Raw genomic sequence first — 27,333 nt, 5'->3', positions numbered from 1 at the left:
CTCGCCCCCTGCAAATTGGTGATTTTAGAGTACTAATAACAACAAAATCACAATAGAACCATCTGAATCTGACTTGAAATAGTCACTACAGTGAATTACACTTTAGTGATGATTTTATTGCATGATTCTGCTCAGTGAATTCAGATTCTTGATTAACACTCCTGAATGAGCATCTCTGCCTGGTTCCAGGCTGCTTTATAAAATGGCTGCCACAGCTTCCACTCCCCCTCCCTTCCTGTTCCTCTCCTCTCTGCGCTCTCTGAGCCTGTGTGCCATCACTCAGTACTATTGATGAGGGACGGTGACCAGAGCTAGTGGGGGGATGGGATAGTGTATTTATCCTTCTTGCACTCTCCGTAGTTTCTGCCATCTGAGAAGTTGTACTGACTTGCTTTAACGACAATAGATGAATTGTGTTTCTTCACTTCAGTTGTGTGTTTTAGTGAGCGTGTATGCAAATGGTTGATGATTGCTATTTGTCCATATTGTGTGGGCTAAAATAGTGTGTGCAGTAACAGTTTTTTACAACAATGATTGCACAACACATTCTATGAGTCAAGGCTTCTCCCTGAAACATACCAGCTGTGGCAAAACGCTCTGTTGAGCCAAGTCAGGAAAATGTTAGACACACACACACCACTGTCGTTATAGAATACCACTGGAATTATGGATACTTTGGGCATAATTTATGTTAGTGGTGGAGAAAAAGAAAACTAACTTCCCATCTCTGGTATTTTAAATAGATATTTCAGACTCAACATATTTTCCACTGAAATCTAGAGCACAATATCTCAGCATTTTCCTTATATTAACTCAAGCCATTAGTCAAATATACAATGGTTCTTTCAGACTGTATAACTTGTTGTTTTTTTAGCCCCCACATGCCATACGGTACACACATACGATGGACGCCGAAGAGTGGGACAAGGTACTAATTTAGATGTAGAAACTATGTGGTCACTTTCTGTCCTTAGAAGCTGATCAGTGTTCAGTTTTGTCAAGTCACGGTTCGGTGGAAGAGGGACCTGATCAGCTTATAAGGGCAGAGAGTGGCTAAAATCTTTTAGGTAGTGCACTGCAGTTGAGTGCTGTGCTGTGTGTAGATGTACCTAACCCATAGCTTCTGTTAGTCTCCCTAAAAGTTTGATGGGGTTTGTTGATCGATGTGCATAGGCCACAATGCCTGCTGTGGTGTAGAAAGGAGTGTGACACTTTTGAATTTCTGTGCAGTGTTTTGTAGATTTGTTATGCCTTGTATGTGTGCTATATTGTACATATAGTTATTATACTTTGAGAGCTCTTGTTTTCTGTCCTTGAAGACTCGCTTATCATACAGTGTTGCCTTTGATGTATGTCTGTGATGGTTGTAGCTCAACATCACCGCGTGGCTTTTTCATGTGATTTATCAACAAGAAAGAGACAATGCAGATGTAATGCAAAAGTAAACAGTGGTCCACACATTACAGTCAGATGTCAGCATCTCACCATGTGACTGGCTGAGTGGACTCAAATTAAGCTAATGTCTAGAAGATTATCTGCAAAACAACAAGGAAGGCCATTCTTAGAGATAAAACATGTAATCTACTGTAAGGTTGCAAAAGAAATACGATAGCCCTGTCTGGCCAACCAAGGACATCCCTCTGGACCACAGTTCACAATATAGCCCAAAGGGAAATGATAATCCTGACCACAGGAGGCACTTAACACGACCACAGGATGTGATAAGTTCAGAGAGATGCCAATTTAGCTCAAATGAAGCATTCCCTTTTATCTAAAGTGATGTGTAGAGGCACAAAATGGCTGCCCTGGCTTTACTGACCATGCTCTTACCCAACCTGTTTCTCATTGGCTGCCTGGCACAGACTGTAGGCTACATGTTTCTCTCCCTCAGTCTCTCTCTGGCGCCGAACTGAAAACCACTTCAAAGTTTTGGCAGTGAGATCTGGCAACCTGCTCTTCAACAAATCCCTGTATTTATGTTAGCATTCCTTTTCCCCTTTTCCCTTGTTGTGTCCTTTACTTTCTCTTAATTCCCTGAAGCAGACCAATTTGTCCAAGTTTTTTTTTTTTTTGTTGGTTTTAAATAGAGTGTTCCTCGTCATCTTCTAGGTATTTAACACACTGTACACGCCTGTATTTGTCAGAAAGTAGGGCATGAGACCTTACTGTGTTATTTACTGTCCTCTTTGGATCTGTACACTTCACCAGGACCTTTTACCCATGTCCCTGTGGGCAAATGATCCTCCACTAAATGCCCTCAAGTGGTTTATTACCCCAAAAAGTCAAATAATCAATGTATTGAACACACAATTTAGGAGGGTGAGAGATGAGCTAAAGTCATATTGTTTTTGCTCTGGAACAACTCTAGAAGCAGCATCCATGATGTTTTTATAGGACATTTTGTGATTTGTATTGGTTTTCTGACATAGTGTACCAGCAGTATGAAGATAACTTGCAGTTTCATGACCAATAAAACAAGCACCATGTAAAAATCCAAAGATGGAGGTATATTTGCACTTTGGGAACAGGAGCAGAGCCAGGATTAAAGCATCGTGACCTAGTTGTCAGTGGTAGAGCCTGTGTTGGTGTGTGGGAATGGAAATAAGTAGGTGAGCATAATAGATCGCAGGTCTGCTTTCTCCTTTGTTGCCCCCACATGCAAATTGCAGACTTTAAATAAACAAGCCTTTGAAGGGGAAGTTTTGCCAGATGGAAATGTTCAATGCCTACTGAGCACCGCATGAGTGACTATGTAGACAGCCATTTCCTTTTAAAGGTGGGATCATTAAATATTTAATCAGATTTACTAGACAACGAATTTCTCATGGTCATACCGGAGAGAGTGTAAACGTTGTACAATGTTTACTGTGTGTGAATGCGCAAACACGCTTGCTACTGTGTCTGTGTGCAGACAGACAAGAGTGTGTTTAAGAGTGCGCGTTTGTTTGAGGAACACCCTGTTTTGTAAACTATACATGCTACTTGTTATCTTTGCTGAGTTCCCCTCAGGCTGTGTACTTTGCCATCAGCTGCTTTGCCTTTACATCATAAACCACCAACTGTCAAACCAGTGAGCTAACACACATTGGAGAGGACGAACCACCAGTTATTGACCGTTGTTCTTTCCTCGTTTTCGCCATAGGGCAACTGGAGGACCTGAGGTTGCCATGGGAACTGGCCCCTGGCCCCAACCACCAACCGAGGCTGAGCAGCTCCAGGCCCTGATGGCTGCAGCCAACGGTGAGTTCTATACCTTGTCATCTTTTTCCTCCCTTCTATCACTTTATCTTCTCTTTTACAAAACAATTTCTTTCTCTTCATAAGCTTAGCGAGGGTGCGAGGGCAGGGGTTGTTTGTTTAGGTTCCTGTTTGATAGGATGGCAACTCGCCAGACTCGCTCATTGATGAAGCTCCACATTGATGTCGTGGTTGTATGTTAATAATTATCCAGAGGATATTCAGACAGTGGATGTAACTACCTGCAGTCTCTTAGATGAACGGTACAGATGATGTGTTGAATTCAACAACATGACAGAGATGCATGTTTCCACTGTAAACACTGATCACATGCACAGTGTTTTATCATAAGCAGAAGGCTATAGAGCGACATGAAAAGTTATGTAATATGCAACCTTTGGGCTCATACATAACTAAAGATTCTCATATTGCACGACATGTCCTCCTTCTACTGTCCTATTTCTCTGTTCCTGCATTTACTGCCATACTAGACCTGAGGGACACAGTGATTCATCTTTGGGCTTTTTCTGTGGAAGCCTTAGTATTAACATGGAAAAATACGAATAAATTTGGCCTTGAAAGCAGGCTGAGCAACACCGAATATAGTGACAATCAAACACAAAATACGCAGAAATGACAAAGAGCAAAAGGTGACATGATGCCAAATAGACTCAAGTCATTGTTTCCACTGTAAATTAAACCACTGACACATCACATCTCCCTCCGTCTACACACACACAATCATACCCTCCCACCTCTTGGACACTGCACCGGACGTGGTGTGGAAATTTTCCATCGCAGGGAACAGAGAGATGGAGAGAGAAAAAGGCTCTGTCTGTGGAACAGTGGTAACCTGCAACTCAGCACCAAGTTTGACAGAATGAACCGTTAGTGCCATCAGGAAGGAAAGACTAAACAGCGCGTGTGATAAAAACTGAAGGTCGTCTCTCCTCTGTACTTACTGTCACTGTGTTGATAATCACAGCGTAAAACCAAACCTGTAACCAACTAACAAAGCACTGTGTAAGAGCAGAAAGATTATTAAAAATCAGTTATTGCTTGGGCTGTTTGGAAGCAAGTTAGTATGAAAGTTTTCGTGTGCATATGTGTGTTTATATACTATAGGCTGAGAGGAACTACAGGATGGGGGAGGGAGCGTTTGTGTCTCTGTCTCTGCAATGCAGGGGTTGTGAGAGAATTATGAGCTGAGCAGCTACGTCATGTTTGCACACACACACACACACACACTAGGGGCACGGTGATAGCAACACAGAGAAGTATGCTAGTATGCTTTTAGTTCAGCTCACTGCAACCTCATGTTTTGCCTGAGCAGTGGAATATGTTTAAATCAAATGTTATGTTCGAACGAAATCTCCCTTAATCAAGTACCTTATCTCTTGATTTGGATTGCCTTTTATGGCCTATTTTCATTGCATACTTTAATATAACACTGTCATGCTATAGCTTCCTGTTGTCTAACAAGTTTCATCCCTTTCTCCTCTCCCTCCTTACCCCTCATTTCCCCGCTCTGTCTCCATTTCCCCCAGAAGTGAGTGAGGCTACGGCCACCCTGGGACCCGGCACCATGGGCCTGAGCACCCGCTACAGCCCCCAGTTCACCCTGCAGCACGTGCCCGACTATCGCCAGAACGTCTACATCCCTGGTAGCACGGCCACCCTCACCTCCAACCCCCAGCAGCAGCAGGCCACGGCCCAGCAGGCCGCCCAGCAGGCGCTGCCACCACCCCAGGCCTCGGCCCAGCCCGAGCCCCCCAAGGCTGCCCAGACCCCTGCCTCCAAGAAGAAGTCCACCAAGAAGGAGAAGAAGTAGAGTTGGATGGAGAGAAGTAGAGAAATAATAATCCTGGCCTGATCTGATGAGAAATTCAACCCCCCATACCCCCCCATTAGGTATCTTACTGCTCTGCTGTCACTCATGTTAGCCACGGTCTAAATAATGACAGCAAATCACTTTTGACCACATGGACGTTGAATGGATGTTGATGGTTCTTTGAAAGTGTCATGAATGTGCTGAAGACTGTTGTTGGTGTTGATAACCGTGTTGTGCTAAAGGTCTAGTATTGCTCACATAATCTTTGTCGTTAGATAATTTTGGCAGGGTATGGGGGGTTATTGTGATGTTTTTGTTTTGTTTTTTGTTTTTTTTGGGGGCAAAATCAAGAAAACTTGGACAAAGAGATTCAGTGTAAGGAACCTTGCTTGGACGATAAGGCTATACACAGTGATGTATTCAGAGATGAAATGTTAATGTCTTTCATGTTGGATTTATTGTGCTCTTTCCCTGAGGTGGAAAGTCAGCTATTGTAAAGTACGCTAGTTGCCATCCATTAGATTCCTATATAGGGTCAGCCTTGCAGGGTCTTAAACCATAAGTCTTGTGGATATAAGGCTGTTGTTTGACAGATATTAAAAAAATATTCTGCATGCTCTTTAAGGTTCAAACCACATATACTAGTTTAGAGTTGCAAAACTATGCATTGCAAAAGCAAATAGGACATCCTGAATCTGTTATCTTCACTCCAATCGCAGGTCAATATAATGCACATGTAGCATTTTTGACACAAAATGAGAATTACTTTTGTAATCATAGTTTTAAAAAATAAGATTTTATTCTCCTGATATTTTTATGACCTGAGCATGCACCCGGAGGAAGGGCTGGCAGAGGGTGTTGTGTCATGGAGTCACGAGCCATGCAGGTGGTATAGCAGCAGGGACTGGCTTCTTGTATCACACCTCCAGATGGGCACAAACATGCCCTGCTGCCCAGCACCCTCTACCCTCCCCTCCACACACCCATCTTGTGTCCTCCCCTCACTCACTACCCTATGTTGAGAGCCAAACAAAGAGAAATGCACTGTTCGTATTGATGAAGATAAGATGATGTAGGGGTAGTAATCACTTTAAAATGCATAGATGTGGTAAACTTACATGCTTAGGTGTCTCTAGACACTTTGCAGGCCTCTAGGGCCTCGACAGAGTATTACCCCTCACTATCCTGAAGTGTTGAAGAAACTTCTTGATGTGACACAGTAACATGTTTTTTTTTTTTTTTCTGTAAAATTTTTATCTTTGGGAGATAATGATTCGATAGCATAGAGGAATTGTTTGTAAAACATATGAAGTCTTTACTTTGCCATCCATCTGTCTGTCAGGCCTCTGGCCAGAAACAACTGCATGAGAAAAGGTAGCTTGCAGGCTGGGTCAGGGGGGTGGAAAGGGTGTGGTGAGGGGTACACAGACTGAGGTGGCATCATTACATCGACCAGGGGGTGGGAAACAACCTTGGCTCTACCCACTGAATGTACAGAGGAACCACTGTTGACCTGTCCACCCCTTAAACTTTCTTGAATGCACTGACCCAGGTAGAGGTCAACAGAGCCAAGCACAGCTGTCCCTGTTGGTGAGGAGATACCACTTGAGAGCCCTTTTAAATATCCCTCCTCCATTGAAATCAATGGGAAACCTTAGCCCCTCTACCACTCTCCGATCCCCTCCACTCCCTGATCCCTTTGAGGCTCTTTCCCACTGTAAATAAACACAAGTCCTGTCGATGGTATGAGCCAGTTGTTTGTATAGTAGGGACCACGTCCAACATTTTCAAAATAAAAGTCCCTCTCCACAAGGCGTGGCTTACTACTGGAATGTGTTGCATTTTGTTTTTCAAGAAAAATAAGAAAACCACAGTTAAAAAAAAAAAAAAAAAAAATCAATAATGAATAAAATCTGAGATGTTCTTCAACAGTTTGTGTTGCAATGTAGTAACTAAGCACCATGGAAGCCAACTAACTCTTCAGTGTAAATAAGTTAAAGACAACTTTAGATAAGTAAACACACGTAGACTAGTTAACTTGTGATATGTGTTGCGCATATTTTTGTGTTCATTTTCTCTCTACTATCTTTTATCACCCTGTAAAGAAAAAAAATGGAAATGTTTCTATCCTTCTGTAACCTCTTAATGTTCTTTTGCGGTGATTTTATCTTGTGCATTTGTGAAAGAATGCCTCTCATTCTCTTTCTGTCCATATGAACAAATGATTATAAATATTATATATGTGTAAGTCCGTCCGCTGCTGAATTAATACTACTCTATCCTGCTGTATTATCTTTCTTATCAAATGCTTAGCCCCCACGCTATACCCTTGTGTTACTCTTATTTTTATGCTAATATTTATATTGCTGTTTTATTTTCTCTTGAACACTGACATTTCAAATAAAAATATTCTGAAATCATTTAAAAATACTGTGAGTGTGTGTTGTTTGTTGTTGTTTGTAATATTCATGCAGGCTACAGTTTGAGTGAGTTAACTTTGTGCATCATTTACACTGCTAATCCTATTAATTCATGAGACTCACATGTGAAAAGTATTAAATGCTGTAAGCATTGGGTTTTTTGTCTGTGTGACCAGTTAAATTAACATAGACTTGGTACCCTTTCAACTACTGTTCCCTCATCACATCATGCATGGGAGTAATTAATTGGGACACGTATATGATACTTCTGACTAAATTCGACAAATCCACTAAACTATGAGTCTAATTGAGTTGTACAACATCATTGAATTTAATTGAAATTACCAATTTCAAAGACACTGCAGGAAGAAAATTATTTAACCCGAGCAGTACATTTTAGCTTCATAATGTAAGAGTGACATGACACTGTCATGAACGTGTCATAAACATTATAAACAAGTCATAAACGTTATGACATAATGCTTCTTTTAGTAAGTGCCATTCAGTTTTTGTCATGACAAGTTATGGTTAAGGTTAGGGTTAGGGTAGGGTTCATGTGTCATGACTGTGTCATGTCACTCTTATGTAGATACCTTCAGTAAAGTGTTACCAAACCAATACTTGTTGTCAATTTGTCCTCACATAGTGATAAATAATACAAATATTAGTAAATATATATTATTAATATTATATATTATTAATAATAACATAGAATAGCACAACACCTGACCTTATATTGTGTGATATCTGCTGTTGTCCAAATATGAAGAATATATTATTGGTAACAAGACAAAACATTCTCATTCCACCTCAACTTGCTGTCTCGTCCTCTAGCTCATCATATTAGAGTCACATGTTCTTTAGCTTTCCTCTCATGGATCCTGGGGCCACTACAGGGATCATGGCAGCCTGCTCCGGCTCTTTGTGCCTTTCACAAGGTCTTACACAATTACATAGTCCCTATAAATAGCCCATGGGACGTCACTAAGCAAAACAAAAGAAGCAAGCTTTAACTTACGACAGCAGATGTTGGGGGATGGAAGGACGGACTGAGGAGCTGAAGGGATGGATATTATTTTCCTATTAAAAATCCTTCTTTTAGAGTTAATAAAATCACTACCTCCACAATTCACACAGCAGCATTCCAACACCAAACACTGCAGACTCACATACCCAAAATGGCCGACTCCTCTCACCCTTCTCTCATTGTGATATGTGGTTGCCATGGCAACTGTCAGCCCCAGCCGCTGGATCCTTGTCTCTGTTCTTCACATCTTCATTACAGATCTATGCAGTGGCCATTATTGGCTCCGCTAGGGGCCTGGCTGAGCTGAATGACCTGCAGGAAGACAAACGTATTCTGCCAAAAGTCAAACCTGCCAACTCTGAGAGAGACATACGCTGAAAACATGGCAGAGCCTGGAGGAGAATATTACACACATACAGACACACACACAGACAAGTGGATGAGTCAGAGGTAATAACGCACTGTGGGTTTGTCCCAGTATGAGCTTCCATTTGAGATGGTTACAATCAAAGGGAATTGTGCATATGGGTACAATATGCATATGCTATTAGGCTTTACAATAGCTTTAGAGTTACTTTGTCAGCTGATGTTTGTCATCCTGCGACTCCCAGAGATTCCTGCTGTCCTCATTGTCCCCATGTGTCATCCATTTCCTGGAGGTGAGACCCAGCAGAATGGCAAGATTGTTCTTTTATTTCCCCCTTTATGCCCCCCTCCCTATCTTGCTTGATTAAACACATTCCTACTGATTACACAAGCACACACACACACATTTATATACACAATAGTGACACACACAGGCAAAAAACTTTAAACCAATTATGTATAGCAGGGTTGTCCAAAGAGCGGAAGCAGTAGCAGACTGGAACTTGACAATGGACTGCCTGTGAGTGACAATAACATTAGTCAGACAGCCTGGACATCCTGAATGTGACACATGTACATGAGTCAGTGAAGAACACAGAAACACAAGTGCTGAATTGCAAATTTCTTGAATAGTCTCTTAATCAAATGTATTTTAATGTGCCTAAATTGTCAACAGAATACTGTAAAAGTAGAGCACAGCTGCATTTTCTCTCTCTCAGTGTGTGAGCTGCCAGGCAGGACCAGCGAGAGGAAATGAGGATCTCATTTCAGGTCGAGGAGGATCACACGTGCTCTATGTAAGGAAAGAGCTGGATGTGACGTAACGGCTGCTTGTGGCGGGAAAGGAAGTGAGTTTCCGTGCCTCTTCTACACATTTTTTCACTCCTCCCTTAATAGTCCAGCGAAAGGATGGAACACTCCCCCCTCACCCTCTGACTTCCTCTCTTCTTCCTTCCCTGCCCCCATCCTTCCTCCCATCCTGCAGCTGTCTCTGCAGTGTGTTGGGTCACCACATGTTGGAGGACAGAGCACTGCTCTGTGGATATGCACACTGGAACACAGCAGGGATAAAGACCAGCTTAATCTGGATTTTGCAAGGGAATAACTCTGGGATCAAATGTATATATTTACTGCGCCACAGTCAAGTTAAGCAGGGCCTAAATCCAAATGACACACTTATAGATAGTGGAGATTACATGTGAATGTCTCAGAGACCCACAAAGAGACAGCAGTGGGATAATGTAATTTATTCTTATGCAGTGCAGAGAGAAAAAAAGAAGAAGATTGGCTTGATGTTCCTCATAAAAAATTAACAGGGAGCGTAAGCATTGTGATCTTTTTCTCTGTTGGCTCACTGCCCCAGCTCCAAAAATACACCCTGACTGCCCTAAACGACGACAATAATCAAGTAATATCCACTGATTAATTGAGTATGAAAACGCATTCCATACATGCATTGTCTTACAAAGGCTTATATTGGAGTGTGTATTGCGTGACTTTTGTGTGGAATTTGGATGTTCTTCCAGATTTTCTTTGACATTTTTGGTATCACTTTTTACGTCATAATATACTGTGACATTTTTAGCACTTTTTTTGACATACTATACTATGCCTTTTTTAGCACTTTTTTCGACATACAATATGACTTATTTTGATGTACTATTCAATGACTTTTTTTGACATGCTATACTATGACGTTTAGGTCATCTTTTTCAACATACTATAGTTTGACTTTATTCGACATGCTGTACTATGTGTGACGTGTAGGGCAGAAGAAAGAGGACCCAAATGCAGAGGGAGGCAGGTAGGCAGGAGATGGTTGAACTCAGGGATTTAATATAACAAAATGGCAGTACAAACACTGGAAAACTCACGAAATAACAAACTGACGAGCAAAACACAGGCAGGAATAAACTGATACACGCAGGAACAGACACAAGGCACAGGGAAGCAACACAAGACAATCTAACAAGGGACAAAGGGAACACAGAGGCTAAATACATGAGGTGATGAGTAAATCAGGAACAGGTGAGACAACAGGTGAAACACATTAGGGCGGGGCAGGACAATCAAAGGAGGGAAAACACAGGAAGTAAACTGGACAAGACAGAAAAGACTATCAAAATAAAACAGGAAGCAGAACATAAACAGGGAAATGCACGACAGAAAAATACACCACTAAATACACACAGACCACAATACACAGAACAGGATACATCAACACAACAGGGAACAGAAATATACAGAATGAATATACAAACACAGGAAACATACAGAAATCAATAATACAGGCAACAGAAATGAACAAACAGGTGACAAAAATGTCCATAGCCATCACACTATGACTTTTTATGACTTTTTTCATCATACTATACTGTGACATTTTATGACTTCTTTTAGTAATACTATACTAGGACTTCCTTTAACCTGCTATACATTGACTTTTCTTTATCACTTTTTACGTCATAATATACTATGACATTTTTAGCACTTTTTTCGACGTACTATACTATGACTTTTTTTCATCATGGTATACTATGACATTTTTCGATATACTGTACTATGACTTTTTTTATAATTTTTTTCGACATACTACACCATGTCTGTTTTCGACATGCTATACTATGACTTTTTTCGTCATACTATACTAAGACTTTTTTAGCACTTTTTTCGAAAATACTAAACAATGACTTATTGGGACATGCTATACTATGACTTTTATATCACCTTATTCAACATACTATACTATGCCTTTTTTATCACTTTTCTCGACATACTAAACTATGGCTTTTTTGTCACTTTTTTGACACTGTACAACGGCTTTTATTGAATGCAATACTATGACTCTTTTCGACATACTATACTATGACGTTTATGTCATCTTTTTCAACATACTATAGTATGACTTTTATCAACATGCTATACTATGACTTTTTAATCACTTTTTTTCAAGATATTGTACTATGACTTTTTTCGACATGCTATACTATGACTTTTTATCACTTTTAGACATACTACACTATGACTTTATTCGACATACTATACTACGACCTTTAATTACTTTTTTCATCATACTATACTGTGACTTTTTATGACTTCTTTTATTAATACTATACTAGGACTTCCTGCAACCTGCTATACTATGACTTTTTTTATCACTTTTTTCGACATGCTATACTTTGACTTTTTATGACTTTTTTCATCATACTATACTGTGACTTTTTATGACTTCTTTTAGTAATACTATACTAGGACTTCCTTTAACATGCTATACTATGACCTTTCTTTATCACTTTTTACGTCATAATATACTGTGACATTTTTAGCACTTTTTTTGACATACTATACTATGACTTTTTTTTATCATGGTATACTATGACATTTTTTGATATACTATACTATGATTTTTTTAATAAATGTTTTCGACATACTTTTTGGACACATATACTGTGACTTTTTTATCACTTTTTTTCGTCATACTATACTATGGCTTTTTTGTCACTTTTTTGACACTGTACAACAGCTTTTATTGACATGCTATACTATGACTTTTATATCACCTTTTTTGACATACTATACTATGACTTTTTATCACTTTTTTTGACATACTATACTATGACTTTTTTAGCACTTTTTTCGACATAGTATACTATGACTTTTCTTCATCATGGTATACTATGACATTTTTCGATATACTATACTATTACTTTTTTTTATAAATTTTTTTCGACATACTACACCATGTCTATACTAAGACTTTTATATAACCTTTCTGGACACTATACTGTGACTTTTTTGTCGCTTTTTTCGACATACTATTCTATGACTTTTTCGACAAAAATGACTTTTTTCAAAAATACTAAACAATGACTTATTGGGACACTTTTTTTGACACTGTACAACGGCTTTTTTTGACATGCTATACTATGACTTTTTAATCACTTTTTTCGACATACTTTACTAAGACTTTTTTCAATATACTATACTATGACTTCTATGAATTTTTTTTGACATGCTATACTGTGATTATTTTATTACTTTTTGGGACATGCTATACTATGACTTTTATATCACCTTTTTCGACATACTATACTATGACTTTTTATCACTTTTTTTGACATGCTATACTATGACTTTTTTCGTCATACTATACTATGACTTTTTTAGGACTTTTGTCGACATACTATCCTGTGACGTTTTATGACTGTTTAGTAATACTATACTAGGACTCTTTTCAACATACTGTACTATGACTTTTTGAATCATAATATACTGTGACTTTTTTAATCATTTTTCGACACATTTCTATGACTTTTTTATGACTTTATTTCTACATACTATAGCATGACTTATTTTCGACATGTTATACTATGATTTAATTATCATTTTTTTCTACATACTACAATATAACCTTTTTATCCCTTTTTTTTAGACATACTATACTATGACTTTTTCATCACTTTTTTTGGACATACTATACTATGATCTTTTTCCATATGCTATACTATAACTTTTATATCACCTTTTTCGACATGTTATACTATGACTATTTTGAACAAGAGCTTTTCTTCCAAATATGGTATGCTCATGAATATTCAGAATGAGCTGCGTGCTGATTGGTTTAAGCAAACTACATAGAAACACATGGGAGACTCGACAGCAGGTCTCATATTTCAGACACTGCAAAGTTATACATTGTTTGTCGTACTATTTTGTTATTAAATTCACAACTGAGACTTTTTTAAACGAGAAATCAACTATATAAAGCGCAAATATGGGCCGTTTTACAGAGATGGTTGCAAATTTGGTAAGACGGTGTGTCGGATTTCAGCGCCGGTGCTGCCTGTGTTGTTGCCTCGCCGCCCAACCTGCCTTCCTTCACAGACCCCGGCCTGCTATGAGGTACTTGGAGCTCCGTCACGACTGGCAGCCCACAGCACTCCATACCCGCGCAAAGTCACCGTCTTTTGGGCTAATAGACAACCAAATGCCGCTGCCCTGACAGAGCTCCAGGGCCTGCAACTCCCCTCTTCCTGCTAGCTAAATGGCCCGTGTGTGAGAGTGAAAGCGCGGTCAGCGAGCTTGGTACACCAGCAATCTCTTACCACATGTTACACACATGTCACGCCACTTATACAACATCTAGCTAAATGTCTTATAAAGCTAACAACGGTGTCCGATTTCAAATTAATTAATATTTGTGAAGACTAGGTGTTTTATTAGTTGTGGCTGTCCCTTCAATCCTAGCTACCTGTGTAGCTACAAATCACGGCTAGTTAGCTTCATTTTCGGCGTAATTCGAGTATATTTACAGTTTTAATTTCGTCACGCCACTTATACAACATCTACCTAAATGTTTTGTTTTGTTTCTGTGAAGGAAGGCAGGCCAGGCAGCGAGGCAACAACCCAGGCAGCACCGGCGCTGAATTCCGACAGTCGGACAAAATTTGCAATTAGCCATCCATTTTCGTAAAGTGGCCCATATTTGAGCTTTACATAGTTGATTTCTCGCTTAAAAAAGTTTCAGAAGTGAATTTTGTAATGGAATAGCAGAGATCTGCATGACCTAGATTCAGAAGACTACCTGATCTCAGGTCATTTGTGTAGCCTATGTAAATGTTGGGGCGTGACCGTTCTCTTAATACACCCATGGGCTGACAAAGGTTCCGGTTTTTGGGAGGTTGACGTCAACTTCCAGCTTTGTTGAGATTCGCCCGTTTTCAGCAGCAGTTTCAAAACATGAGATTTTCATAGTAAAGGGGTGTCAATGGGATTTTGAGCTTATATGTATGTCCTAGTTACCCACCAAACTGTCGTTATTCAACTATGACAGAGTAAAATCGGTTTTGCATTCTATCACCCTTTTAAGACTCTCCAGTTGATCCACAATGCTGCAGTACATGTTCTGACAAGAACTAAAAAAGAGGTCATGTTTCTCCTGTATTAGCTTCTCTGCACTGGCTTACAGTAAAATCTATATATAATATAAGTAATATATGTATATAATCTCCTGACCTACAAAGTTCTTAATGGCAGGCACCATCATATCTTAAAGAGCTCATAGTACCTATTATAGTACTATTGGATAGCTCATAGTTATGCTGCTATAGGTCTAGATTGCCAGGGGACTTCCTTTGACACACTGATTTCCTCTCTCTTTCCATCTGCGTGCATTCACGTCCCATGCTTGTTGTGGCACCTATCGTGGTCTTGCTTGACTGTCCAAACCGGCAGCGACAGATGCCGCCCACATAGAGCCTGGGTCTGTCTGAGGTTTCTTCCTAAAAATAAGTTTTTCCTCGCCACTGTTGCACCAAATGCTTGCTCGTGGGAAATTGTTGGGTCTTTGTAAGTTAGAGTGTGGTCTAGACCTACTCTATCTGTAAAGTATCTTGAGATAACTCTTGTTATGATTTGATACTATAAATAAAATTGAATTGAATCTTCTGGCATTATTGAACTTTTAAAGCCAATAATTAGTTTAGTGTTAGCTTTTCAAAAAACCTTTAAATATTCCACATCTTTAATGAAATTCATACTAATTAAAACCATTCCCACTTTTCCAACTCACTACTTCAGCTTCTTTTACAGATTTAAGCTATTAATCCAGTTTACTTTATGCAATTTAGCTATTGGGCATTCACAAACATTTTCTGCAGAAAATACATTTTCTAGTTCTTACATAATTTCCAAAAGACCCGTTTTCATTTATTATTTCAGCTGAGAGGAATGTGCCCATCAGGCATACTTAACAGGGAGTTTAGTGGTCTTTGGCTGAAAGAAGAGGAGGAGGCTATTGAGCAGGAGCATTGGAGCACTGGAGCCTGAACGTTGCTAAGGCTAACAGTACCCTGATTTAAAGAGACACAGTAATGTGCTGGCTGCTGGCTCGACTAAATCACAGAGATGGAGCTGTAGCAATGTGGAAGAACACCACAATGCTCCCTTTCAAAGCAGCAAACCCTTTTTCTCTTCATCTGAAAAGCCCCCCTCTCTTTTTCTCTCCGTCATCTCTGCCAAGAGCTCTTGCGCCTGTTTTCTCAGCTGGGAGGATGGAAATCAGACAGGGGGGAGACTGAGAGACAGGAATGAATGCGGAAAGACAGACTTAGGGATAGTGAGAGTTGAAATTAGGGTGACAGAGAAGAAAGGTTAATTGCGTCATTATGATTTTGCTGCAGCAAGGATGAAGAGAACATGAGAGGGAGAAGTGTCCTCTCATGGTTGCATCAGGTGTCACTACTACTAGAATACAAATCAAGGGTCAAGTGTGCAAAACAAAGCATGTAATCTGCTCACAGGTAGTGGGCAGAAAACACTGAATGAAGAGCAATCTAATGAACTTAAATTTGGTTTCCATTCACTCGGCAAAATCGAACATTGTGTGTGTTTTGACGAGATCAAACGCTTCCATCTGGTGCAGTGTGATTTGAGGGCATCTCATGCCCCACTCTGCCTCTACACTGCCTCCAACACACACACACACACACACACATATATATATATATATATATATATATATATATATACAGTACACAAACCACTCTCAACCATAACCCCAATCCTTCTTTACAAGCCGTACACCCCATAAGCAACCCCTCCCCCCTATCCAGTACTCACACACATGCATCTACCACACCCCCAGCACAGACAGTGTAGAGTATCTAATCCATTTCCTCCACCAATGTGGTTGTCATGGAAACGCAAAATTCCCCATCTGATTGACGAGAGAAGGAACGGAGCGAGGAGGGAGCAGGGAGGAAAGCAGAGAATTGAATATGCAAGGATGCAACAAAGAAGCCACTAAGCTAAAAAATCCTTTTCTGTCTGCCTCTTACTTTCAACTGTGTCTTCAACATATTGGCACCGCTGCATATGAAGGATGCTGTGCTGCATGTTGGAGATTTTTTACATGCCAAGGCATTAGTTGGGGAAGTGAGTGTGTGTGTGTGTGTGTGTGTGTGTGTGTGTGTGTGTGTGTGTGTGTGTGTGTGTGTGTGTGTGTGTGTGTGTGTGTGTGTGTGTGTGTGTTCTCAGAGGCAGGAAATGCTGTGAATGTGCAGCGCCTCAGACATGCAGACTCTCATACAGAGGCATGTTGACAACTCAGCGCCATGGCGACAGGTGTTGCCGCGGAAATGGTGCAGCTGCTGCATGGATATTTCAGGCTAATAAGCGTGCACCATCAAGTTGCTCTCTGCTCTCTCCCCCAGTCTGATACTGGAGGCTGGAATGCAAACTCTGAGGGAGTCCATCTTGAACATACAAATGCCTTCATAGTGTGTTGTTGTTACATATTCAGCTGTCTGTTTGATAAAAGGAACCAGATGCAGTGGTTGAGATAAAGGAAGATTTTCTAAAAAAAATAAAAATGTAAATAAAAATAAACTATATTCAGCATTTGAAAAATCTTCAGCCACTCTGAAAAAGGAACTGCTGTTGTGACAACCAAAAAAAAGAATGAAGTCAGAATTTGGAACTCAAATACATTTTCACATGTGGCCTAATCCTCTTCCGTATATATCAGAAGGTCAACACCACTATAATGTTTGAAATTGGTATCAAGCAAATAATTCCGAAAAATGTTGGAACTATTCCTTTAATTTACAGAAGAGCCACGCCTACCTGAAACAAGGGAGAAGAGCACAGACGAAAGACAAATAGCCTACAGAAATATCTTATGTGAAATAACCAGCACTGTTCTACTTTTGGCAGAAAATATTTTCATGTAAGACCCTACCTGCTAAAAAAAAAAAAAAGCCATTTCATGTTAAAGCACATACATCCATAAATTTGTTGCAGATACTAGGTAACAATAACCAGCTCAAAATTATGAAAAACTACTAGAAAACTGCTACTGTATCTCATTCTCAAATCTTTAATTGGACATGGTCAAGGCAACAGGAGAAAGACCATTTGTACTTTCTATACCAAAGTGGAGTTGAAGAAGAATTGGGAACAATACAGCAATGTGCCAGTATGTTTTGCCATGTAATATCAGGTCTTATGCTCTTCATTATTAGAAACTCCACAAATGTCTGGAATGAAAAGACATCTAACCACCATTAAGACTGACATCAAAATCCACGCTCAAGAAAACAACTGAGTCAAGCAGTCATGGATCCGGACGGATCAACCGGAGATTATATGAGGAAGCTGCATATTTGCATATTCACCAGGGAATAACAAACTGGACCTAAACAGATCTGAATTTGACAAGGAGAACCATAGGAATATTTTAAGAGCCATATCTCACATTCTGACAGTAGTCTTAATGTCAGCAGTGTTGGTGAGATACAAGAGACTCCGCTGTATGCCAGGACCTCTGGGACAGGTGTTAAACCCATCAGCAGTGGAGGACACTCGCAATTCTGGGAATTTACTCTTGGACCATGGGAAATACTCAAATACAATAGGTTTAAACTGATCATCATAACCAAATAAAGATGTTGAAGGAAATATTCACACATTCCTACTGCAAGAGGCCCATTCTAGCATCTATTATATAAACCACATGTATTTTAAGAGTGCAAGAAAATCCAATCCAAGAATCCTCATGACACAGAGTTGTAAGCCGGTAAGGATACAAACACGTGAGCCATATTTGTTCTAGTTTCTGTGCTCTTTGACGCAGTGCAGTCAGTTCACTGTCTCATTTGGACATCTGCATGCATCATGACAAGCTTGTGTGTGTGTGTGTGTGTGTGTGTGTGTGTGTGTGTGTGTGTGTGTGTGTGTGTGTGTGTGTGTGTCAACAGCAGGTAGTGGAAACAACCCTCCAAGAGGATCAATTAGAAAATACTGCAGGATATTCTGAGAAATGAGGGTGATAAAAGGAGGGGAGAAGAGAAAGGAAAACAAGCTTCAGTGCAATAATTTACTGCTCTCATGGCACGTCACCCGCTTGCCCTCCATCTTTCTCTTTGTTCTCTGCCTCCCATCATCTTCTCTGCATTTCTGTCAGCACACATTTGTTCATTTCTTCCATTCTTTTCTATTATCATCCCTACATCCATTTCTTAATCTCTCTTTTGCTAACCCAGAGAGCCAGACACTCTCTGCCCTAGATAAAATGGAAGTCTGTCATTCTCCCTTTGTGACCCCGCCTTTTCATCCATCCCTTCTCTGCCTTTCCTCCTCTCCCCCTTTAATGACCTCTCTGGTGGTGGTGGAGGTCCAGAGAGCAGTTTGTGTCATTCATCTTCCCAAGTCCATAAAGCTGAAATATTCATGTGCCTGCCCCGCGTTGAGCAACAACAGATGATGTCGGCCAGCAACAGACTCCCAGTTTCCATGGCAACCTCCGTCATCCGTTTCCCCCTCTCCCCTCCTCTCTCTGACTCAGTTGGGTGATAGAGAGAGATGGTGGTGGCAGTCACCTCGCTGGTAACATGTAGCAGCAGGGGGACACATGTTAGCATCACAGGGAGTGGATCACTGGGAGGTGAGAGAGATTGGCGTGAAGAGGGGGAAGAAAAGGAAAAAAAAGAATACATAACAAATAATTCATGTTAATTAGAGAGAAAAAAGAAAGAGGCTTGGTGATTTGACATTGAAAGAAAGACAAAAAACAAACACCTTTCAACATGGGAGGACACCAAGATGAGTTTCCCCATCCTCCTGCCCTCCCTGCCAGCTCTTGCCTCTCCTGGTCTCCTCCTCTGTGTCGCCTCTTTGTCCTTTCTCTGTCCCCCCCACATAAAGAAGCAGCCCGGCACAGGGACTGTAAGCTGCTTACAATAATAAAGCTGCACAATGCCTCTTAATACTCCTCTTTTACCCCCCACCCACCAAGCCTGTCTGCAAAATGGATTGTAATGCAGTGCACTGCCCTCTATCCTCACGTTCTTCTTCACAGTGGCTGCTTCTGGGATGTAGCTTTTCGCAGCACTTTACTCTTCCTTTCTGCAGAAGGCTTTGGAATAGATTTTAACGCAGCACTTGATGCATCTGTCCTTTACATTATCAGTATACAGCGGTGACTAATTCTGCCTGCACGGTCCTGCTGCAACTGTCCACCAATCTCAGTTCAGTCGTTGTTTATAGGCCTGATCTTTTCTTCTCATCGCCTCTGCTGCAATCCCTATTTTATGCCTGACTGAGTAACATTCATTGTGTTATTGCCCTTTGTTTTAGCTGCAGCTATAGCATGCTCACATCTGTGTTTCCTTTGTCTATGTAGGTCATCTCTACCTCTGCATTTGTTGTGATCTTTCTTCTGTTAATGCCACCTCAGCCTCCATTTTAAAAGGTAAACCAGAGGAGGAGGAAACCATAAAATCTTGAAGACAAATTACATTGAGCCCAGTATATTGTGAGAAAGAGCGAGCAGTGGGGATAGACAGAGAGGACATGAAAGAGAAAAGGGAGTGCAGATAGGAATGTCACTAAAAAAGAAAAGAAATATGAAGGGGAGAGATGAGAGAAGAGAGAGACATGATAGAGGGAACAAAGTGAGTTAGAGCAGACAGAGAGGTGAGGAAAGCAGGCGAGACAGGCAGGGAGCAGAAAAAAGAAAAATCAAGGAAAGTCGGGTATGGGTGCTGATTCTTGCCAGCAGGAGGTAAGTGTAACCATAGTTACCAGGCAAAGGAGTGATGTCATTGCCTCTAATAAGATGCTTGGCATTGTTGGGGTATTTTGGGGGGTTGTCAGTGCAAGTCTGTTCTTCACCCTCAGCAGTTTATTATCGCACATCAGGAGAAAAATGGCCATTATCCTGTAAATAACTGCATTTGGAAATTTAGAGTTCAATTTAGCTTTTACAGATAAAAGATTTGCACTGGCACCAGATACTCCCAGTGTGTGCCAACTTCATCATTACCTTGCAGTTTCTCCCCTAAAACCCTTTTCTGAATATTTCCTCCAAGCATGTTTCATCAATTAAAGCGATGTCTTTAAAGTGTTTTATCTGACCAATTAATTATTGGAAATATAAAACAGAGAAGCAGCCAATCTCCCCAAGAGGTGGAAACCCAAAAATGTTTGGCATTTTTGTGAAATAGATGACTTTACCAAATAATCTATTTTTATAATTGTAGCTATTGTTTTCTGTGAATTAAGCAACTACAACATGAGTATTTGTGTGTGGGTGTGTCCATGTTGGTTTTCTTAGATCACAAAGATCAACATGAAAAATGTTAACATCTGCACTTATTTCTACATAATAATCACCAAGAATCAGAGGCCATCACCAAAAAAGGCACCTGAAAGAATCACTACTCAGATTCATCAACAAGAAAGCTCACTTACATCTTTAGAATCTGCTCTGCTTAACCTCTAAATGTCACTGTGGATAGGCTTGTTATCTTCACCCCACATTCACCCTCTTTGAGATGTGGTTATACCTTATATAGGACACACATAAATGTAGACATGCATGCACGCACAGCCTCAGACACACACACACACACACACACACACACACACACACACACACACACACACACACATATAGACCACACCCAGATAGTTACTGCCCCCAGAGGAAATCAGACGGCTGCAGGCTCAGCTTATGTAGGTCAATTGACTGACAACAGCTCTATCTCCATCAATGTTAATGGACAGATAGGGGGCAGGAGAGACACACACTCACACACACGACAAAGAAAAATAAACTCTTGATTTCTATCCCTCCTTCCACAATGAAATTAAAATATATCCACTGACCTCAAAGTGAACCGTACCTAAAAACAACGCGTGTTTGTGTGTGTGTGTGTGTGTGTGTGTGTGTGTGTGTGTGTGTGTACATGGGCACATAAACATACAGCAAACACGACCTCATCAAAATGGGTCAGGGGCTCAGACCCTTGTGATCAGAGCCTGACTAGTCAGGACAGACACAACAGCCTCAAGGGTTCCACGTGGATTCCAGCGTCCCTTCAACGTCTTCACATCAGTGTTATCAGTCACTGTCTACTGCAGCACCACAGTTTAAGCCAGTTTTAGTCTCATCAATAAAGTCTATTTATCTGTCCATCTAAAAAAAAGCCCCTGTGGGAACATATAGTTTATCTCAACACAACAAAGCACCTTAGGGAACAGCGATGAAGCCGAGACAAGGGGACAAAAACATTACTGTCTTTTTTTATTGACCAAAAACATTCAGTATCAGCTACAGAACATCTCCTTTGTTCCAACTACCCAGCACAAACCACTCCAGGATCACTTATCTTATGTTAGATCTAGAACAGTCTGTCTTTTTTACTTCCATTTCAGTCACTGGTTGCTAAATACAGCCTGATAAAAAAAGTTAAAGAGAATATTAATAGAGACATAATGATGTGACTGCATGTTTTGGGGTTCAATGCTGCACACTTACATTCACAAACAATGTACTGACTTACAGAGACACATTCGACCATCAACATTAGGAACTATGGCACATAGGACTGCACTGAAGTGTAAGATTACAGCAATAAACATGACTCTCGGTTGTCAGCCTGTGTGTGTCAGGTTTGTTGTGTCCACACTATCTGTAGTGATACTGATTTCAAAACCTCCACGCGAGCATTTGCCTATTTCAGAAACAAACAAGGTAGTATGTTGTCTACCATAAGTATTTGTTCACCACACATGTGAGGAATCTGTAGGTATTTCTGGTGGTGGAGAGAGAGAGAGAGAGAGAGAACCACACATGTGGCTGTGTGACCCCTTGGTGCTTATTGATATTCTGTTCACATCAGCCTTCAGCACAGCCTGCAGAGGCGACAGACCCTCCTCTCTCTAAATCTCTCTCATATTTAGGGGAGAAATCCATCCCCAGAGAGAGAAGATGATCCGTCGGGATGAGCCATGACATTGTGGATTATGGGAAGAAAATGCTCAAAAATGAAAATTGTGGGTGGTGGCAGGATTCATGTGTATTTATGTGTGTTGAAGCGTTTTAGTGATTGTGGGTTCCATGGTGAGGAGATCAGCATGCCATAAGATTTAAGGGAATTTGCACAAAATGGCGACAAACAAGTCTGTTGGTGTATAAAAACACGTTGGATCTGATGTTTCTCACTGTTTCATCATGCCAGTTGACTGTAAAAGAGAAGGCTAGTTTACAAGGCAATGGACGACAAGTAGAAGAGAAAAGTGAAGGAGAAAAGGGAGGCAAGGTAAGGTGAGGAGGTCGAGCAGAAAATGAGAACAGGCCTAAATTCTTCAGCCTCTGCTGGTAATCCATGAAGTGTTGTCAATCTTTAACATTTCCTCAAAAAGCCACACAGACGTTTGTTTCAGCTAATGCACAATTCTCTTTACAAAAGCCCCATCTGCTCTTTAATGGGATTTAATGCTTAGGTTGTCTCCAGAATTCACACACACACACACACACACACACACACACACACACACACACACACACACACAAACACACACACAAAGTCCTTTTCACAACATGATGCCAGTCACATAAGATCATGCTGATTTGCAGGACATGCTGACTGTTTTCTCAGCAGACTCACATCACATTGTTAAGTGCAAGACATGCTTTACTTCCAGATCAACAAACACACAAACAAGATGCAAACTGAGGACATATAGGCAGAAAAAACAGATGACAGGCAGATATGGGATGGAGAGAAATTCAGAAACAAAGGGATGGAGAAATCCAGGAAGAAGAGAGCAAAGAGGAAGGGAGAAAGAAAAACAAGTAGGGAAGCATGGACATATAAGGAGAAACAGAAACTATACATTGAAGCAACTCAACAGACAGGAATGTATATGGAGACGAGGACCAGACAAATGGACAGATTTCTGCACCAGACAGGTGGACAGTGTTTTTCTCTCTGCACCCTAAGGCTTCAGGGTGATTCGGCCAGCGCTGTGATGAGAGAGATGTCACTCAGCGGTGTGATGGCACAGCCAATCGGTTGACACTCGCTGGCCCATGTTAATTGTCTGCTAATTGTGTGTCACATGAAGAGTGTTGTACAAGCAGCCGAGTAATTAGATCAAGGGGATTTTATTAAGATATGATGACCTGATGCAGGGATATTCACATTGACACACTAAGATGCAGGCTTGTGAATGTAAACTTGCAGGCAAATTCAAAATGATGCAAATAAGATGAACACAAATATGCAGACGCATATTCAGCACATATTCAAATATATATACATTCATATACGTACTAACATTCAAAAACAGTTAAAGCTGTTTTTGCATTCTTCAGGAGTCACTCAAACCCTGTTTCTCTGGAGTTGAAATGCCACAGTAGCGTGTATTTCTTTCCTGAAGCAGCAGGGAAGTTGAGAAATGGCCAATCTAAACAAATGAAGTGAGGCTTTAATCCACAGTTCTCAGAAATGGAGACTGAAAGAAGCTGTGGAGTGTACAGCCAAGTTAAAGACAAATGAAACACATTTATTTCAGAGCCCTGGCAATGTGGGTGCTAATAGCAGCCAAAAAAAATGCAGGCGCAAACACAAAACTTTTGGGTCAGAGGAAAAGAAAAGAGAGTTTGCTGTAGAAGGGATAAGGAAATAGCAGGGGAGAGGAAACATACAGAATATAAAAGATAAAAGGTTGTGTGCATGTAAATCAATTGTTTTCTTCTCTCCACAGAGGTCACATCTCCACTTCCACCCTCCATCCCTCCCTCCCTCTCTCCCTCCTCCAGGAGGCAGAAGGGTGGCAGATATGCTCCGAGGTTCACTTTGCTACCTGGAGACCGACAGCCTCCCTCAGCTAGCCAATCAGAGGCTGTGAAAAACAGACTCCTGAACCGCCATTGGTCCACTGCTCCCGGGAACTCATTCCACTATCAATAGCTGTGTCATTGTGTCGTCTGGCAGTGCTGAAGCCAATTATACTGCCCCCTTTCTTTGTTCAGACCGCTTTTCTCCAGCAGACCCCCTTCATGCATATAAGGGCATAGACGCACACACACACACACACACACACACACACACACACACAGATACACACGCATACAAATCTCCCTTGACTCACCAGAATGTCACAACAAGAGACTGAGAAAGTCTGGGAAGCAGGAGGACCTGAAACTTCATAGTAATGAGACATCAATATAGATAAATTAACCCTATATCTTTGACCTATCCTTAACCAGAATAAATCCAAATGAATAGAAGCATTTCAAACAGTTCATTTAAAATGAACCAAAACCTAAATATTTTAACTTTCGAACCTTAACTTAATTATTCTACTGGGCGGTATCTATGCAACTTATACAAATTGTGTTCATAGTTATTTTTGTGCAACTGCAACTTAGAAATAAGCATGTTAGGTTTATATTGTGCAGTGAAAAGTAAGGCTGTAGAGTCTGAGACAGCTTTCCTTCAACACCTTTTACCTGCTTTCTGTTAAATAGGCTACTAGTAGTCTGTACTGCCATTTTTTATTACTTAAACACAATCTGTTTTTTACTTTAACCAAGATGTTTTAATTGCCAAACCATAACCATATTTGACACAAGCAGATATTGAAAAAAATAATCCATTTCACTAATGATGATAACAATGATGGTTTCACTGTGATTATTAACCAATTAACATGAAGATTCTGTCTAATTCTTTGAAGAACAAGACTGCAGCCATGCTAGCAGCTCTATGAGGCTATATTAAATGCTAACGTCAGCATGCCAATATGCTCACAATGGCAACGCTAACATGCTGATGTTTAGCAGGTATGATGTTACCATCCCTTTTTAGCATATTATTAGCATGCTAACATTTGTATAACTGAAGCTGATGTCATTGGTACTGCAGGTATTTGGTTATAAACTCCAGTATTTTACAAATTAAAAGTTTGACACGATGATGACACTAGATAAAAACGTTAGGGGATCGGTTTTTATGATTACTCCTAAAAGGAACATGAATATGTTTTTCAATCCATCCAATAGTCACTAAAAACCATAATTGTTGACCTCATGGTGGGGCAGCATTAACCTGACTCCGCTCGATGGAATGCAAACTGGAGCTCAGGACGGTCTCACAAGGCTAGGGCAGCATTACATTTATTTCAAACAAGTAGGCTACAATTTCTAACTTTGAGAATGTACACACAGTCAAGTGCAGACCATTGTGAGCTTCAATGCAAGTCTAATAGAATTCAAACAGCATACCATGCTTTACTCACTAAATGTTTGACTTTCTCGCAACAGTGAAGGATGGCTGAAGATAGCTGAAAATGTTTAGTTACCACCCTGATGACATTGGTGAAAAAAGCATGGTGGGACAACAGTTGTGCAACCTGTTGTAGTTAACATGGGCTTGCCTCATTGTAGTCAACAAGATGACCTCCTAGTCTGTCTGCCTGACTTTTACCACTTATGACTCGTGTAACTTTTACAAACAAGTTAGCCCTGTAAGGCCTATGTTAAAACACAGCTAACAGGATGACACAACATAGCCATAACGAGTGTGGGAGCAAAGGACTTTTAATAAACAGATATTGAAGAACAGTCAATGACCAAGAAGACATGCCTCTGTCTCTTTCTTTCAGATACTGACATGTATCTGATGTACTCTTCTGTGTAATTCAACTGAAGTCAAAAACAGAGTTTGCTTTCTGCTTTCTTGCAGCTCACAGTGGCTTACATGAACAGGATGTGCTCACGTTTACACAGCCACACCCACAGAAGAACACACCGGCTACTCAGGGGTGCAAATGTGCCAAACATACGCAACAAAGAGACAACCAAAAGGCAGCAGGTAGTCTGCTCTCAGCCGCTCCCACAGTGCTGTTGGTGTGAATAAAGTCATCTTTTTAATCCAGAGACATCCAGTTAATCATTCCATCACTACCAGCCTTCTACTCTCACTGTTTCACTCCCCCAACCTCTTTCACCTGTTCTACTATATGGGCATTTCATTCATTCTCAAACCTCCCCACTGGTTTTAAATGCAACACTCCTCTCCCTGCCTCTTTTCCAAACTCTTGTAGTCACTCAAGCTCTCATTTTCAGGATTAAGGAGACATCTTTATGATAGTTTGCCATTTACTGTAAATCATATGTTGAAAGCTTTTCCCCACTTGCTTTTAAAAGCGTCCTCTTCCCCCTCCCTATGTTATCCTGATAATTCATTCATTCACAGTGGACTAAAAACAATTTCTTGAGTAAAAAAAAAAAAGGGGGGTTGCATAGATTAAAATATGTTTTAGGCATTTTGAGAATGTAATTTAAATGTTTAAGTTTTATGAATATTAGATTGCCTATTATTACCATTTGGGCAGTTGCGATATCAAAATGTATTCAAAAGATAGAAACTTTCTCTATTCCACAACAAAGCTATAAAACGACATCATCAGTGCAGTTCTACCACGCAGAGACACACACAAATCACTTCAGGAACCATTATGTGGATAACATAAGGAACACATGTGCACACACAGTAGAAAACAAAGAGCTGCTGGCCCTGTTTAGGTTTGACTTTGATTAGGATCAGATGCTCGAGAACAACTGCTTATGATAATTATTTCTGTCTTCAAAGAGACAG

The 27,333-nt window shown here is 40.5% G+C and overlaps 1 protein-coding gene across 12 annotated transcripts in view; it reads left to right on the top strand.

Moving 5' to 3' along the window:
* The window catches only part of LOC114562568 (protocadherin gamma-A11), a 262,197-nt gene extending 255,233 nt beyond the window's left edge, over positions 1-6,964 (top strand). For 11 of the 12 annotated variants that reach the window (XM_028589029.1, XM_028589032.1, XM_028589033.1 and 8 more), the window contains exons 3-4: positions 3,143-3,240; positions 4,785-6,964. In XM_028589029.1, coding sequence (XP_028444830.1) covers positions 3,143-3,240; positions 4,785-5,068 — 382 coding nt within the window. In that variant the 3' untranslated portion in view covers positions 5,069-6,964. The remainder of the gene's footprint in view (positions 1-3,142; positions 3,241-4,784) is intronic. The other variant, XM_028589026.1, reaches the window with a different exon arrangement.
* The last annotated feature ends 20,369 nt before the right edge of the window (positions 6,965-27,333 follow it).

Source organism: Perca flavescens, chromosome 10 (assembly GCF_004354835.1).
Source record: "Perca flavescens isolate YP-PL-M2 chromosome 10, PFLA_1.0, whole genome shotgun sequence".
Lineage (NCBI taxonomy): Eukaryota > Metazoa > Chordata > Actinopteri > Perciformes > Percidae > Perca > Perca flavescens.
Note: the sequence above shows the minus strand (reverse complement) of the source record. Positions and strands in the feature narration are given on the sequence as shown.